Consider the following 16,872-nt stretch of genomic DNA (forward strand, 5'->3'; position numbering starts at 1 on the left):
AAGCAACCTGCATCCTTCAGACAGACCACAGATGAGCAAAGCCCGTCAGGAAGCTGAGGCCCCATGCACCATCTGGGCAGATTTCCACAATGTCACAGTAACTTCATGACTAAGTTTAGTTCAAATAAAACTTAATTTTTTTTTTTTTTTTTTTTTTTTTTTTGTGGTACTGGGGTTCCTGGAAGCCCTTCTACCTCCAGAATACACTCCCATGGGCTACACTCCCAGACCTATTTTTTTTTAACCTTTTCATTTGGAAACAGGGTCTCTTAAACCAGGGAGGCTGGCTTCAAACCAACACGATCCTCCTGTCTCCGCCTCCCAAGCACGGGGATTACAAGTGTGCGCCACCACGCCCGGCGTAACTTAAAATGTTTAAATGAAAATAATATATTAACAACCAGTTAGATCTCTGAGCTTTGAAAAGCATGGTTTAATTGCTTTATACAAAGGAGATAAAGAGTAACCAGCATTTTTAATGGAAAACAATGTTAACCTTTCAGTCTAAAAACCTATTGAGTAATTTCATAATTTTTGGTTTCATACTAACTAAAATCTATAGTGGACATCACTTTCAGGAGAAATTAAGGCAGATCTTGAAGGACCCTGATTCGTTCCCAAGACAGTGGATTGATGTAAAAAGAGCTAGACTGGCTCCTCCCCTGTCTCTCACTTCCTGTCTCACCATGTGATCCCTTCTGCACACAGATGTTTCCTCTCCTTTCTACTCCTCCACCATGTTTAATGTAGCCATGGGGAAGCTTCACCAGTAGATAAAAAGATGGACCTCCCAACCTTGAACTTTCAGCCCCCAAAACTATGAGTTAAATAACCCTCTTGTCTTTATAAAGTAACCAACCTTGGGTATTTTGTTATAGCAGCAGAAAACAAACTAATATACCATATGTCATTCTAACAGTAACTGAAGGACCTTGAAACAGCAGACCAGAGTTCAAGATTTGCTCCTCTATCTCACTCTACTGGCAAACTAATTCACAAGTATGAAAAATGACTCTCTACTTTCAGGACATCGTTTAAAATATTATACTTACACGAACCATTATAGAGTGAGTTACCTCATATTTTAGCTTTAAATTCAAACCACAAACATTTAACATCACCATCTCTCTATGACCCTACATTTTACTGCATACTACAGGGCCTGGCCAAATGCCAGCTTTCTTGCTCTTTTGCTACTGGAAGTCCTGCTCCCAGGTTGCCCCTGGGGCTTCCAGACCTTTTGGTATGAAGTAAATCTACTTTCTCACTCTGCCAGACAATCTCATGGAATTCAGAAGTCTTTTTCCCTCTCAAATAACAATTTGCAAGCTGTCTGACATTTTCATCTCTCTGTTTTTGTCAACTAGGTATCTTTCAGGAGAATTAATTAGCCAGGCCTATAGTCTTTTTTGGTGGTGGTGGTGGTGGGGACACAAGTATTAGGAGCATTTCCAGTTCCATGCTGTTCACTCGTGTGTTTTAGAGATGATAACACAGTTGAAAATTTAGCCTGCACTGACAGGGTAAAATGCTGACATTAGTTCTAGGTATTGTAAGTCTTTGTGTGTGTGTGTGTGTGTGTTTTTTAATGTTGCCCTCAATTTTTCTTATTGAAGGACTTCCATTCCTAAAAGATAAATCCTTCCAAAGAAAACACATCCTTTTGAAACTTCAGAGATAAACTCTGAAAATAAGTGCTTTAGGGAGAGTTACACATGTAGACCAATTTGCCCAGGGCAGTCCTCTATTATGCCTGTGGTCTTGATATAATTATTAATATGGCATTGATTTTAATTCTTAAAAATAGCGCAGTTTGGACAATAAATTACAGGTTCACTCTAGATTTAGGTTGTATCTCTTTTAGCTTAAATATAGCCACTTGGCCGGGCGTGGTGGCGCACACTTGTAATCCCCGCGGCTTGGGAGGCGGAGACAGGAGGATCGCGCAGGTTCGAAGCCAGCCGCACTGGCGTAAGAGACCCTGTTTCAAAAATATAAAATAGGTGTGGGAGTGTAGCCTGGAGGTAGAAGGGCTTCCAGGAACCCCAGTACCACCAAAAAAAAAAAAAAAGAAAGAAAGAAAAAATATAGCCACCTGTTCACCTCAAACAGCCTTCAACACTTTAGAACACCACCTGAAGAAAAATCATTCCTAAGCCAGATGTGGTGGTGCACACCTAGGAACCCAGGACTGGGGAGGCTGAGAGAGGAAGATCACAGGTTTAAGGCCAGTCTCAGCAACTTAACAAGGTCCTTCACAACTTAGTGAGTCCCTGTTACAAAAATAAAATAAGGCTGGGATGAGGCTCAAAGATAGAATGCCCCAGGGCTCAATCTCCAGTGCCAAGAAGGACAGAAGGAGAAGGACAGAGAGAGAAAGGATTCCTAATAATAATTCTCCTCCCTTCTCTCCTAGACTACAACAATGGGCCAAAAGAACAATGCACTTCTCCCATCACAGATAAACCAAGCTCCTGATACCCTTCCTCTCATCATAGTAGACTCCCACCTAGCAATAAAGGCTTATTATGGATACCAAAACACTAACCACTCCCATATCATACAACCTTTGATTCTGGTATCAATAGAGAGAGAAAACAAACATTCTACTTTTCCAAGAAACATACTGCTCACTAAATACTCTGCTACAAACCTAACTTTCCTACTTGTTCTGTACTGAATATCACAGAATGAGTACATTTTAAGGGTGAAAAATGTCTATTTCTTTTTCTCAGGAGTAGGGAATCTGAGGCAAAAGACAATTCAGGTTATCCCAGAAAAGTCACCTTCCAAGAATTAGGATCACACTGTCATCCCAAGCAGGGGCTAGATTTTTACAAATTCCATCAAAGATCTCTGACTAAAACAGGTCACAGAAAATAAATATTCTTTCCTAAGAAGCATGACAGATTATAAAGTAAAACTATTGTCAACAATGTTTTTCTATGACCGAGGCAAAGTCAGGCTGGAGTCAACGGTAATGAGGGCTCAATGGAGACCCCCAGGCATGTGGCCTCCAGCCATTACACATAAGATCTAAAAGTCAGTGGGAGGCACAAGGAGAAATAATAAAAACTAACCATTTTTTATATGGTAGCACCAAAAGGGGGTTAAATAACAAGTTATTAACACCACACTACAGTGAAATTGTGGCTACCTCCTATGTGAGAACCATAAAGCATCATCCTCCACTCAAAACTCTTACTCATGAAACAGTTCAAGAAATATTACTATTATTTACCTTTAATAAGCCAAACCTTGCTACCTCAAACAAATCTTTTTTTTTTTTTTTTTGGAGGGGTGTTCTTTTTCTTTTTTTGTTTGGTACTAGGAATTGAACCCAGGGGCATTCTGCCTCTGAACTGGATCCCCCAGCCCTACTTTATCATTTTATTTTTTTTATATTTTATTTTATGTTTTATTGGTGCAATGTATTCATACATCATAATGGTATAAAGAAAATACTTTTGTAGACATACATGCACACATTGCCCAGTTAGCCCCTACCCGATTCCCACCCCGTTCCCTCCCCACAAGGTCTCACTAAGTTGCTGAGGGTCTTGCTATATTGCTGAGACTGGCCTTGAACTTGCAATCTTCCTGTCTCAGCCTCCCAAGGACTGAGATTATAGGCATGCACCACCAGCACAGCTTTATTCATTTCGCTTTAAAGACCCACTCCAGCCCTGTCCCCTAATCTCTCGGGCCAGGCGTGGTGGCGCACACTTGTAATCCCTGCGCTTGGGAGGCAGAGACAGGAGGATCGCACAGGTTCAAAGCCAGCCTTGCTGGTTTAAGAGACCCTATTTCCAAATAAAATATAAAATAGGTCTAGGAATGTACTGAGAGGTAGAAGGGTTCCATCCCCAGTACCACCAAAAAAAAAAGAAAAAAAACTACTTCATCTTTCCTCATAGTTACAGAAATCCAAAAGCTAAAATGTACGCATTAAAAAAATCTTCAAATAAATTCAAACAAGGCCTAATAAAGGAATAAAATAAGATTATAAAATAAAAATAGATTAATAAAATAAGATTATATAAATAAATAAAATAAAATTTATAATAAATAAGATTATAAAATAAGATTATAATAAAGGAATAAAATAAGAGATTATTCCTGAATTACAGTGATTAAATGGACAAAAACTGCTTTGGTTTAGATTCATATTAGTAGAAAATATATCAAAAACACTAAAACTGCCTTAGGCTTATTCTTTCTAGGTAAATGACTACATTTTTAAAGTCAGCCTTAAAATTGTCTAAAAGCCAGATGCTGCTAAAAAAACTAAAGTAAGACATTCTTTCACAACAAGTTGTACTGTCTAGTGTATAAGGATCCCTTACTAAATTCTAAAATTCATTTTATCTGATCTAAGATGCAATTAATTGTAGAGTAACAATTCTTAAGTAGTGATATGATTTTGTGCTGTGACTAAATATTCCAATTGTAGATAGAAGGACTTATATTCCTTAAACAATTATTATCCGTATTCTATATACCATTAAGAAAGAAAGAAAAGCTGCCAATAAAATACGAGATATGATCAACCCAGTATCAGAGAACCCAATACTGCACATGTTAAAATTTGGAAAAAAAAATCTTAAAATTGGTGAAATGCCCTTATATTCCTATATGCATCTATTTTTGCAATGTGGATATGATTTCTAGTTTTCTGCAATCAAAACTTTTGAAATGCAAAAAAAAATTAAAGTCTCTTACCTTCTGTACTACACTCAGGAAAGGTTTCAATGAGAGAATCCGTGTAAGCTTCAGCAGGACCAATTAATTCAGAACCATCATTAATTATTCCACCCTAAAAAGATTAATTGTTTCCTTGTAAACAAAAGCATAAAAAATCTGTGATAAGTACATATTAGCTGCCTTAACTACATATGTATGAGATTATAGAAACTACTAATAAACTAAACTATATGACAACTGCCTTCCAAAAATCAGTAAATGTATCAATATGATTTCCCAATTTTACCAAATATACCACTCCAATGTAAGATGTTAATAACAGAGGAAACTGGGGTATGAAGTTAGGAAAAGGGGACATATGGGAAAACTCTTTCTATATAATTTTTCTTTAAACCTAAACTGCTCTAAAAATAGTCTACAATTTAAAATTCAATAGGAATATTATGTTTATAATAATACATGGTTTTTCATAAAGATATATTATTTTAAATCTATCCAAAGCACTAACACCTGAAGAAAAACCCACCAGGTAAAGAATATTGTTCTGGTCATTTCAATTAGTGACAAATGATGGAATTCATCAGTTCCGGGCCTCAAAAAATATGTTCTCTTATTCTGTGTACAACTAGAGAATGTATTCTCAGACAAGGAGTGGTAGTGGTAGTGGTACTGTGGCTTTACAGACTAATCAATCACAGATAAGGCTTTAAAATCCTTAAGCAATTATAAATAATTAAAATAATAACACTACTGTTCCTTAGCACCCTTCTATCTGCCTCCCAACACCAAATTCTACACCTCAAATACCACTACCAATATCGTATATCCCAAGAGAAATTCAGACACCCATTTTCCCTGTACCTCAGCACAAAAACTCAATACCTTTACCAAATTCACCTGACAACAGAACATATATTGTCTTCAAACATATATCATATGTTAGAAAAAAAATCAAGTCTCCATAAATTTAAAAAGATTGAACGCCAGGTGTGGTGGCGCACACTTGTAATTCCCACGCTTGGGAGGCAGAGCCAGGAGGACCGCGCAGGTTCGAAGCTAGCCACACTGGCTTAAGAGACCCTGTTTCCAAAAAAAAAAAAAGTATAACATAGGTCTGGGAGTGTAGCCTGCAGGTAGAAGGGCTTCCAGGAAACCCAGTACCACCAAAATAAAAATAAAAAATGAAAAAATAAAAAGATTGAAATCATAAAAATATGTTCTCTGGCTACAAGAAAGAATAACTAGAAATCAACAATAGAAGAAACTAGAAAATCCAGAAATAATTGGAAATTAAAGAACATATTTCTAAACAGCCAATGAGTTGATGGAAAAATTATAAAATATAACAAAAAGTATGAATAAAAATAAAAACAAAACAAAAATTGTTGGGATGAGACTCAAGCAGTGCTTGGAGGGAAATTTATTTCTGTAAATGGCTAGATTAGACAAGAACAGTTTCAAGAATGTAAGCTTCCGACTTCCGGGAAGATGGCGACCGAGAAAAGCATTACCACAAAATCAGCGCCTTTCATAGCCAGAAAACACCATCACCAGAGAAACAAAAAAATCACCAGGCTCCAGAGAGAAAGCGGACTGAGAACAGAGCTCAGACCCACAGAGGAGATACACCGGCCTCACACCCAAGGATGCGGCAGCAGCGCCATACTGCCGGTGGCAGCGGGGAGTTCACCGGACGGCTACAGCAAGCCGAGGTGAGCCGCTGCGGAACAGCCAGGCAGGATTTCTCGGCGCAGAGAGCATCTAAAGCACCCAGTGGCTGAGCTCAGCACACGCTGCAGGGATTCAGAGTGGAAATCAAAACCAAGAAGAAAAACACCAGCCCCATGGCTGAGGGTGTAGCAGCGGCGCCATATTGCCACCGGCGGAGGCAGCAGCGAATTCAGCGAAGCCAGTACAGCTACATCTGCGTACTCAAGAACAGTGAGTCAAATTGCGGGCCACAGAGGAGAAATCCCAGTACTGTACTCCCTGGGACTTGAACCAGTGGGGGAGTGGCGGTGGCAGAGATATCACACCATAGGAGAACGTGCAACCTGGCACCCCCCCACACAGTCTAAAGCAGCCTCTATCGACTCTCTGGGTCGGAGACTCTGTGATACAACCCAGTAAAGGAGTAGTGGGGTCTGAGATACTACTGACTCGAGATCCAGAACACCTTAAGTGAAGTCATAGTGACCCAAGGGAAGAACACAGAGAAGGCACAAACTTCCGAAATCATGGGAAAGAGGAATAATACTGGAGCAATGAATGCCCACAACCCCACAACATCAGAACCCGATAAAACAGAAAATCAGAGATTTCTAGAAGATCAAATTAGGAAAATAACTGTAGAAATAATAGAGGTGCTTCGAAAAGAACTCAGAGAGAGCCAAAAAGAGATAAAGGATGCAATTAATGAAGTAAAGGCATCAATTCAAAGCACAAACAACCGATTAGACCACATGGAGAACAGAATCTCGCTCCTAGAAGATGATCATTCCAAAAATGAACGCATAGTTTCTAATCTAGAAAAAATATCCGACAGCAGGAATCTGATATTGAAGAAATATGGGCACATTTTAAGAGAGCTAACCTAAAAATAATTGGAATAGAGGAGGGAAAAGAAAGTGAAACCAAAGGGATCAACAATCTCTTCAAGGAAGTAATAGCAGAAAATTTTCCAAACATAGAGCAAGAGGTTGATACACAGGTCCAGGAAACTTACAGAACTCCCTTTAGACAGGATCGGAGAAGAGGATCCCCACGCTACATAATTGTCAAAATGACCAATGTGGAAGCCAAGCAGAGAATCTTAAAGGCAACAAAAGCAAAGGGCCAAGTGACATTCAGAGGCAAACCAATTAGAATCACTCCAGACTTCCCAAACCAAGTCATGAGAGCCAGAAGGGCTTGGAGTAACATATTCCAAACTCTGAAAGAAAACAACTTCCAGCCCAAAATTTCCTACCCAGAAAAACTTTCTATCAAATTAGATGGAGAAATAAGAAGCTTCCATGACAAACAGAAACTGAAGGTATTTTTGTCTTCAAAACCAGCACTAGAGAAAATACTCAAAGAGATTAACTACAAAGAAGAAATAGGTAACACACACCAGAACCAGAGAAACAAGATTTTTCATCCAAAAGACAACTAAGATTAGTTATCTGTGGAGATTCATTATTTATGTTAGTCTTACACCTATCTCTAAATTGTATTGTTTGCTTTTATTGTTGTTAATTTTTAGGATTTCTAGTTGGAATATTAATATACCTTCAGATATAGCATTTGGAAATATTTTATCCCATTCTATTAGTAACTGTTAACTCTGTTTACATTGTCTTTGGATATACAATTTTTTTTTTTTTAGGGAGTTTGTATACTCTTCTGTTGCCTGTGCCATTGAAATCATATCCAAGAAATCACTGCCAATTTCAGTGTTGTGAGGTTTTATGACCCAGATTTTCTTCTAAAAGTTTATAGTCTTAAGATTTATATTTAGGTCTATTATCTATTTTGAGTTAATATTTGTATATGGGATTAGGTAAGGGTCCAACTTTATTCTTTTCCATGTAATTATTATGTTTCAACAATATTTAGTTAAAAGATTATTATTTCCACCACCAAATGTTCGTGGAAACCTTGTCAAAAATAACTTGACAATATAGGGAAGAATTTAGCTCTAGGCTTTTATTTAACTCCAATGGTTTATATATCTGCCTTTAGATTAGTACTACACTGTTTCAATTATTGTAGCTTTATATGGTTTGAAATCAGAAAATATATATCTTCTAGCTTTGTTCTTTTTCAAGATCGTTTTGGATATCTAGAGTCCATTTTCCATATTAGGATAGATTTTTTTTTCTGAAAAATAAATATATAAATATATGATAGTTTCACCTAAAAAAATAGAAAAAAATATTCTCTGGTAAGAAAGAAAGTAAAAAGAAATATTGAAATGTTATCTTTAAGTCATCAAAAGCTTGGTATCAGACAAATGAAACTGTTATGTGAGATTATCATTTTTAACTTAGGATAAATTGCTATAATACTAGATGTCAACCACTAAGCCAAGCATGGGAGGGAGAGATGGGGAGAGAATGGGGTGGGGATCGGGTGGGGGCTGACTGGGCGATGTGTGCATGTATGTCTACAAAAGTTTGTATCCCACTATGATGTATGAATACAGTGCACCAATTTAAAAAAAAAAAAGAATGTAAGCTTCCATTTTAAGGAATTTGACAACTAGCAGGGCAAGTAAAAGAAAGAAAATAATGAAGTTTAGAGCAAACATCAATGAAAAAAAAAACAGAAAATCAATGAAGCCAAAAATTTGTTTCGTGGCTCTCTTTTGTGGCTCTTGGAGGCAATCTGCTTCTTCAAGATGAAGCTCCGTATCTCCTTCCCAGCCACTGGCTGCCAGAAACATGCTGACGTGCAGGATGAATGCAGACTTCCTGCTTTTGATGAGGAGCATATGGCCACAGAAGTTGCTGCAAAGGCTCTGAGTGAAGAAAGGAGGGTCATGTGGTCCATTTCAGTGGTGGAAATGACTAACATTTCCCCATGAAACAGGGTGCTTTGTTCTGTGTACCTGCTACTAGGTCCAGGGCATTTGTGTTATAGAGGCTGTCAGCAACATAGCAGGCCCGTTTCCAAGTAAAAAAATAAAATAAAATAGGGTGGAGGGGGGGTGTATCCGGAAGGTAGACGGCCTCTCAGTTCCATCTCCAGTACAAAAAAAAAAGAAAAACTAGATATTAATATTCATAATAGCACCATTTATTATAGTCAAAAGGAAATGATCCAAATGTGCATCAACTAACAAATAACAAACAAAAACAAAATATGGCACAGCCATGTCCATATGAAAGAATGCTATGCAGCCAGAAAAGGAATAGAGCACTAATACAAGCTATAACACAGATGGACCTTTAAAGCATGACACTAAATAAAAGAACACAACTGCATTCACTACAGCACCCCAAGATTAAAATACTTAGTAATAAAAAAAAAACTGGAAGCTCCAGGTTTACACCTTGAAAATTATAAAATACTACTGAGAAAAAATAAAAACATCTAAATAAATTCAGTCATTTCATATCACAGAGTATAAGATGTCATCAAGATGATAATTCTCCCCAAAATGAACTACACATTTAATTACACTATTTTAAATTATTTTATTAATAATAATTATCATTACACTACAGTTCAAATCAAATTCTATGGGAATATTTCCCAACATATGAAAAAGGCTGATGCTAAAATTTAAAGGAAATTCAAAGGACTCAAAATTGCCAAAACAGTTTTGGAAAAGTAAAAATAAATGGGCAAACTTATTAAGCTACAGTAATCAAAACACTATAGTACTGGCATAAGAACACATCAACAATTTGGAAATAAGCCATTACATTTATACTATTTTAAATTTTCAGGAACAGTGTCAACATAATTTAAAGGGAAAAGGATGGTCTTTTCAGCCAGTGTTGCTAAGACTAGATATTCATATGTCAAAGATTAATTCAGACTGTCACTTTACACCATATAGAAAAATTAATTGAAAATGGATCAGAGACCTAAGACCTCTAGAAAGAAAAATAAGAGAAAATCTAAATGACCTTGGGTAACTCAAAGAGCTCTAGAAATACCAACAATAACATAATCCAAAAAAGAACAAATCAATAAATTATAACTCATCAAAATTTAAAGCTTTTGTGCTTCAAATGTCACCATTAGAAAAAATGAGGGAAGCCGGGTGTGGTGACGCACGCTTGTAATCCCCGCGCTTGGGAGGCAGAGACAGGAGGATCGCGCTGGTTCGGAGCCAGCCGAGCTGGCTTAAGATTTATTGTTTCCAAATAAAAAAATATAAAATAAGTCTGGGAGTGTAGCCTGGAGGTAGAAGGGCTTCCAGGAACCCCAGTACCACCAAAAAAAGAAAAAAGAAAAATTGGGGGGGAGGGGATAAGCCACAGACTGGGAGAAATATTTACAAATCTCCTAAGACATTTAGCATATTCAGAATATATTGAGAACTCTTACAATTCAATAAGATAAGCAATCCAATTTTAAAAATAGAAAAATTCAAACAGACATTTAAGCAAAGAAGATATATGTACAGGCACAGGTAAAGATGTTAAAAATCATTAGCAAGCCGGGAGTTGTGGTGCATGGTTATAAGTCCAGTATTTGGAAGGCTGAGACAGGAAGATTGCGGTTCGTGGACAGCCTCAGCTACTTAGTGAGGAGGCCCTTTGCGACTCAACAAGACCTTGTTTCAAAATAAAGAATAAAAAATCAGGCTGGGGGTGTAGCTCGGAGGTAGAATGCCCCTGAGTTCCATCCCCAATATGGCAAAAAATAAATAAAATTAGCCAGTAGGAAAATGAGATGCCACTGCACACATGCTAAAATAGCTAAAATTTTTAGAAATCAGATACCGCCAAATATTGGTAAAATTGTGAAAGAACTGGTACATCCACATATTGTTAGAGAATATAAACTGGTTTGGCTATTGCTTTAAAACATAAAGTTAACTGTTAATACTCAACAATTCTACTCAGACTCTACCCAAGAAAAATTAAAACATTTACACAAAGATTTTTACATAAATGTTCACAGAATTAGTCATAAGAGCCAAAAGCTAGGAACAATCCAAATGTCCATCAAACTGTCAATGGATAAACAAGATGTGGAACAATCTATATACAGCAAACCCCACTTACCCATGGAGGCTCTGCATCCACTATCAACTGGAGACTGAAAATATTTCATAAAACACTCCAGAAATAAACAATGCATGTTTTTAACTCCTTTTACTATAGCATACTGTTGCAATTGTTCTGTTTTATTATTTTTGTCAATCTCTTACAAATTTACAAATTTAACTTATGAATATGAATAAGAAAAAGCAAAGAATATATAGGGTTTGGTACTACCCATGGTTTCAGGCATCAATAAAACATCTTAAAAGTATCCCCCACTAAAAAAGGGGGAAACCACTATAATGGAATACTATTCAGTAACATGAAAGAACAGAACTGATACAAGATATAACATGGAAGAAGCTCAGAAACATTATTCTAAGTGAAAGAAGAATGAAAGACCACTTACTGTATAATTCCATGTATCTGAACTGTTGAAAAACACAAATCTATAGATAGAAACAGGTGTTTGCCCAGGGTAGGGAATGGGGAAAGGATCACTAGCAAGAGGACATGGAGAAACTTGCTGGAGGTGATGGAATGCATCTATAATGGACTGGTGGTGACAGGCTGACATTTATGTCAATGCACTAAAAGCCAGCGAATTACACACTCATAATTGGCAAATTTTAAGGTATGTTACTAAAGTTGAAGTAAATAAAGTGTATCTAGTAGGAAAGGATAAATGAAGCAAGTTACACACTATACTTTGAATTCTGAAGGTGAATTGTGGATAACAGACATCCATTATCCTATTTCTTCAACTCTTATGAATGTTTAAAGAGGGGTCAGCTTAACCAAGTGGCTATATGGTCATATGCATGTGGTATCATCAGTGTTTCTACAGAGAAAAAACTGCTTTTGTGGCACACCCTATGAATTGGCCCCCAAGCTTCCCCAAGCCCACCTAACCTTCATCTGCGATCAGAATTAGAAAGCTAAGCGTCACCTTCCCAGACTCCTCTGAAATAAGGAGAGTCATTTGATCCAGGTCTGGCCAATGATGTGAAAGGACTAGACAGACTTTCTGGGAAAGATTTAAAAACAGGCATATTTTTTTCAACCATCTGCCTTTCATACCCAAACTCTAAGTCACTGATGACATTACTGGCTTCTTTCAGTCCTGGACAACCTTCCTCACTTGGAGACAAATCCCTTCTTGTTTAAACTACTATGCTTTTATCACTTGTAGACATATAAGCTTAAAGGCCATATTTTCTGTCTCTATTTCAAAAGACTAAATATCACTGTTGTGATATTCCCAAATCAGTATCCTACTCCTATCCAGCACACTGCTTAAAATAATTCCAAGATATTTACCAAGATTAGTTTGACTTCTCTTAAACTGTCCAATCTTTCAAAAACCTAAAAACAAGTGTCTCATTGTATAAAGTGTAAAAGTTATTTTCTTCCTGCAGCAGTTACAATCAGAAGTTCCCAGATTAAAAAGAAACAGAACCGGTAACTTTTATTTAAATTGTTTAAAGTCTATGTCCTGACTTCTATATTTCCAAACTACTTTTTAGCTCTTTGGCATGTATTAATTTCCACGACTGCTTTTCACAACTTTTACAAAGACAAATTTTTAATAACAATGTCTTTTTCTATAAGCACAGACTCTGAGAGATAGAGAACAGCAAACAGTTAAATACTACATCAGTTTGACTTGGCCTTTTATCCTAAAAATCTGCACTGGGGCATAAACAGAAGCCAAATTTATGATCTCAGGCTAGTATGCAGGAAAATAAAAAATTAAGTGACAAGTTAATCATAAGGCATCACTATACTGTTATCACAAACTTTTCTATTACTATTCTATTTCCATTACTCCAAGGCATAAGTCTACAAATATCTTTCAAAAGATCCATTTTCTTCAGTAAGATGTTAGGTTATAAAATAATGAATTATCTGTGTAGATCCACTAGCATCAAGAAAATTAATTGCCCTACTACTCATATACCTCACTAGTCATATATCCTAAGAAATTTAATTTATACAAATGAGTATGCTTTCAGTTAAAGAAGGAAAAAACTTATGACACAATCACTTAGATTTTCTGTAAGAAAAATGAATTAAATGTGATAGGAAAAATGTGGTAGTTAAAAACAGTGATGTCAATTGACAACTTACATAGGTGTGGTTGAAAATAAATTAGAAAATTATTATTAAAAATGATAAAGAACTCAAAATAAAATCATTAAATGTCAAGAAATTTAAAATACTAATATCCAATGATTTCAGATAAAATAATTTGTACTGCCCCACCTCTCTAAAACTGTGCAATGACCATTTTGTTGTATCCTTACAGGAATCAACATAATTGTAACAAATGTAATACAGACCTGTAAGAATTTATATCCCAAAGAGAAGTTTGCCACTGAAAGAAACCTTGAAAACCAAAGATGATTACTGGGGTTTCATAATTCCTAATTTTTTTAGACATAATCCCCTAAACTCTTTACATCTTTTATTTTATTTAGTGTGTGTGTGTGTGTGTGTGTGTGTGTGTGTGTGTGTGTGTGTGTGTGTATAATACTGGGGATGGAACCTTCTACCTCTGGGTTACTCTCCCAGACCTATTTTTTATTTGGAAACAGAGTCTCTTAAGTCAGCAAGGCTGGCTTCGAACCTGCAAGATCCTCCTGTCTCCGCCTCCCAAGTGCGGGGATTACAAAAATGCGCCACCACACCCAGCTCAATTTTTAAGATTTATGAATCAAAAACCAATATATTTTAGCTGGGCATGGTGGCACACAGTTTGAAGCCAGCCTCAGCTAGCTTAAGAGATCCTGTTTCCAAATAAAATATAAAATAAGTCTGGGAATGTAGCCCGGATGTAGAAGGCCCCTGGGTTCCATCCCCAGTACCACCAAAAACAAAATTAAAAAATTAAAAAATTAAAAAAAATTAAAATATATATATATATATATATATATACACACACACATATTTTTATCTCCAAAAATAGAAGATATGTCATAGATATGGTTATGTATTTATTAACTTACACTTTTATTGAGTAATGAAGTACAAAAATGAATGAATTTTTAACTTGAATTTACTACAAATTAAAAAAAAAAAAAAGTAAGCCGGGTGTGGTGGCGTAAGCTTGTAATCCCCACGCTTGGGAGGTGGAGACAGGAGGATTGCGCAGGTCCGAAGCCAGCCACACTGGCTTAAGAGACCCTGTTTCCAAATTTAAAAAAAAAATAGGTTTGGGAATGTAGCCCCGAGGCAGAAGGGTTCCATCGCAGGTACCACCAATAAATATAAATAAATAAATAACAAAAGTATTTAATAAGATATAAAATATTTTAGAAGACTAGCAAACCTTGAAAAAGTCTTCAAGCTGTTTACTGTTGTAAAGAGCAGGAATATTGGCAGAGAACTGTAGCAGGTCTTCAGCACACTGTCTTCTCTCTTCAATAACAGTTTCATCAAATCGCCCTAGAATTAAATAAGAGGCAATGCTTACAGAAAGAATGATCAAACCGTGCTTTATGATAGTTTACGGCCAGAGATTAGAGAGAAGCAGCAGGCGTACCACTGTCTAATTACTGCACTTATTATGCAAACTTCTGAAGTCCCATCTAGTCTCTACAGTTAGAATCAGCAAGAAAAGAATGTTTCTGATCAAACAAGAGGCAGAGGTGTCAACTGATAAAGAAATGGTGTTCTCATGATCTAGGATCTGTCAATGGAGGAAATTTACTATGGAAGAAGACGGTGATTTGAAACCAAAGTTGAAAAGAGAATTTTAAAGAACTCAAACGGTTTTCTACAGTAATTTAATACTGTAATTACTCATATGATTTTCTCTTTTCTACTCTTTTTGATTTATGAAGGGTCTGAAGAGAGGAAATTATGAGGACATCTGCATTATCAGTGGCGTCAAAAGCCTCAGCTTGAAGCAAAAAGCTTTTGTGCTAAGTTCCATATGTGACGCTGTCAGTGTACATGACTGCATGCTCGTGAGGAAAAGGAAAACACACGGCACCAGTGAGCTCCACTTCACCAGGTGGTCGAAAGGTGCTTTCCACAGAGCTGTTTAATGATATGTACAATCTGAATGATGATAAGACATTTTCAAATACGATCATTTTGTACAACTCAGATTAGATTACCAATTGGCATTTGTCACATGCCCTGTATCTTACTGATTGCAATATAGGTTTTAAAAGAAAATACAAAATCAAAAGAGTAGTATCATCATGTACTTAAACAGTGTAAATGGCTTTGCAGAGTACAGACAGAAAACTAAGGCACAAAGCGATTCCCAGCTATGTAAACCAAGGCAAGAATTTGAGACCACACCTTTGAAAGAAAATGTCCATTTCATGAAAACTACAAAAAAGTTTCAAAGCTATGCCTGGATTCAAATTTATTTCCTCACTGTAAAAAGAAAGAAAATGCATAATGTGCTTAAGGTTCCCAGTCCCATGCCAGGCACATGGTAAGCACTTAATAGATTATTAGTACACACGGCATGCTAGCAAAATTCTATCAACTATGTGAGTGAATAACGAACACGGAAAAACTGTCTCAAAAAAAAAAAAAAACTGAGCTGGGCATGGTGGCGCACACTTGCAATCCCCGCCCACACTTGAGAGGCTGAGACAGGAGGATTGCACAGTCAAAGCCAGCCTCAGCTACTTAGTGAGGCTCTCAGCAACTTAGTGAGACCCTGTTTCCAAATAAAATATAAAATAGGTCTGGGAGTAAGCCCAGAGGTAGAAAGCCTCTGGGTTCTATCCTCCAGTACCACCAAAAACAAACAAACAAAACAACAATAAAAAAAAAACTGCCCTACAGTAGAACATTCTAACAGAACATCTTAACAGTAGATCCATAAGAAAATCCCAACACCACAGCTCACAGATGGGTTTCAGAGACAACAATTCTACAGAAGTCCATACATGTATACACAGGTAGATTTTCTCTAGAGAAAGGCTCTATAACATTTTTTTAGCATCCTCAAAGAGTCCAAGGCCCAATTAAGGCTAATAGGCAAGTGACAGTCAGAGGATTCCTAAGACCCAGTAAGTTTTGCTTTATTTACTGTGAAATCAGCTACCAGCTGCTACCCAAATATCTGTTGTCACTTTTCTCCTTAGTGAAATCATTTTCCATTTTTAACAGGACACACAGACAGCAGTCCAGGAAAAAAAAAAAGGGGGGGGACTGTAATTGCCAGACTGTCTTGCAGTTAGGCACGAACTAAGTTCTGACCAAAAGCATATAAACAAAATATAATGTAGCTTCTGGGAAATCTCTTTATAAAACAGTTGACATACACCCTCAATCCTGCTTTTCTTTGTTGTTCATTCTTCCTTCCAGGAAGAACCATGGAAGGTTAAAAATGACATCTTAACCAGGAAGGTTAAACATGACAGAGTACACCGGCATGGTGGTGCATGTCTATAATCCCAGCTACTCAGCAAAGCAAGTTACACATCAGCCTGTG

At 36.8% G+C, this 16,872-nt stretch overlaps 1 protein-coding gene across 1 annotated transcript in view; it reads right to left on the minus strand.

Annotated features, from left to right (window-relative positions):
- The window catches only part of RPS6KC1 (ribosomal protein S6 kinase C1), a gene marked incomplete at both ends in the record, with an annotated part of 210,424 nt that overhangs the window by 156,919 nt on the left and 36,633 nt on the right, over positions 1-16,872 (minus strand). The window contains 2 exons of the mRNA XM_080698707.1: positions 4,723-4,816; positions 14,740-14,855. Of these exons, the coding sequence (XP_080554833.1) occupies positions 4,723-4,816; positions 14,740-14,855 (210 nt within the window). The remainder of the gene's footprint in view (positions 1-4,722; positions 4,817-14,739; positions 14,856-16,872) is intronic.

The sequence above is a fragment of the Muscardinus avellanarius genome (assembly GCF_963383645.1).
Source record: "Muscardinus avellanarius genome assembly, chromosome: 7".
NCBI classification, from domain to species: domain Eukaryota; kingdom Metazoa; phylum Chordata; class Mammalia; order Rodentia; family Gliridae; genus Muscardinus; species Muscardinus avellanarius.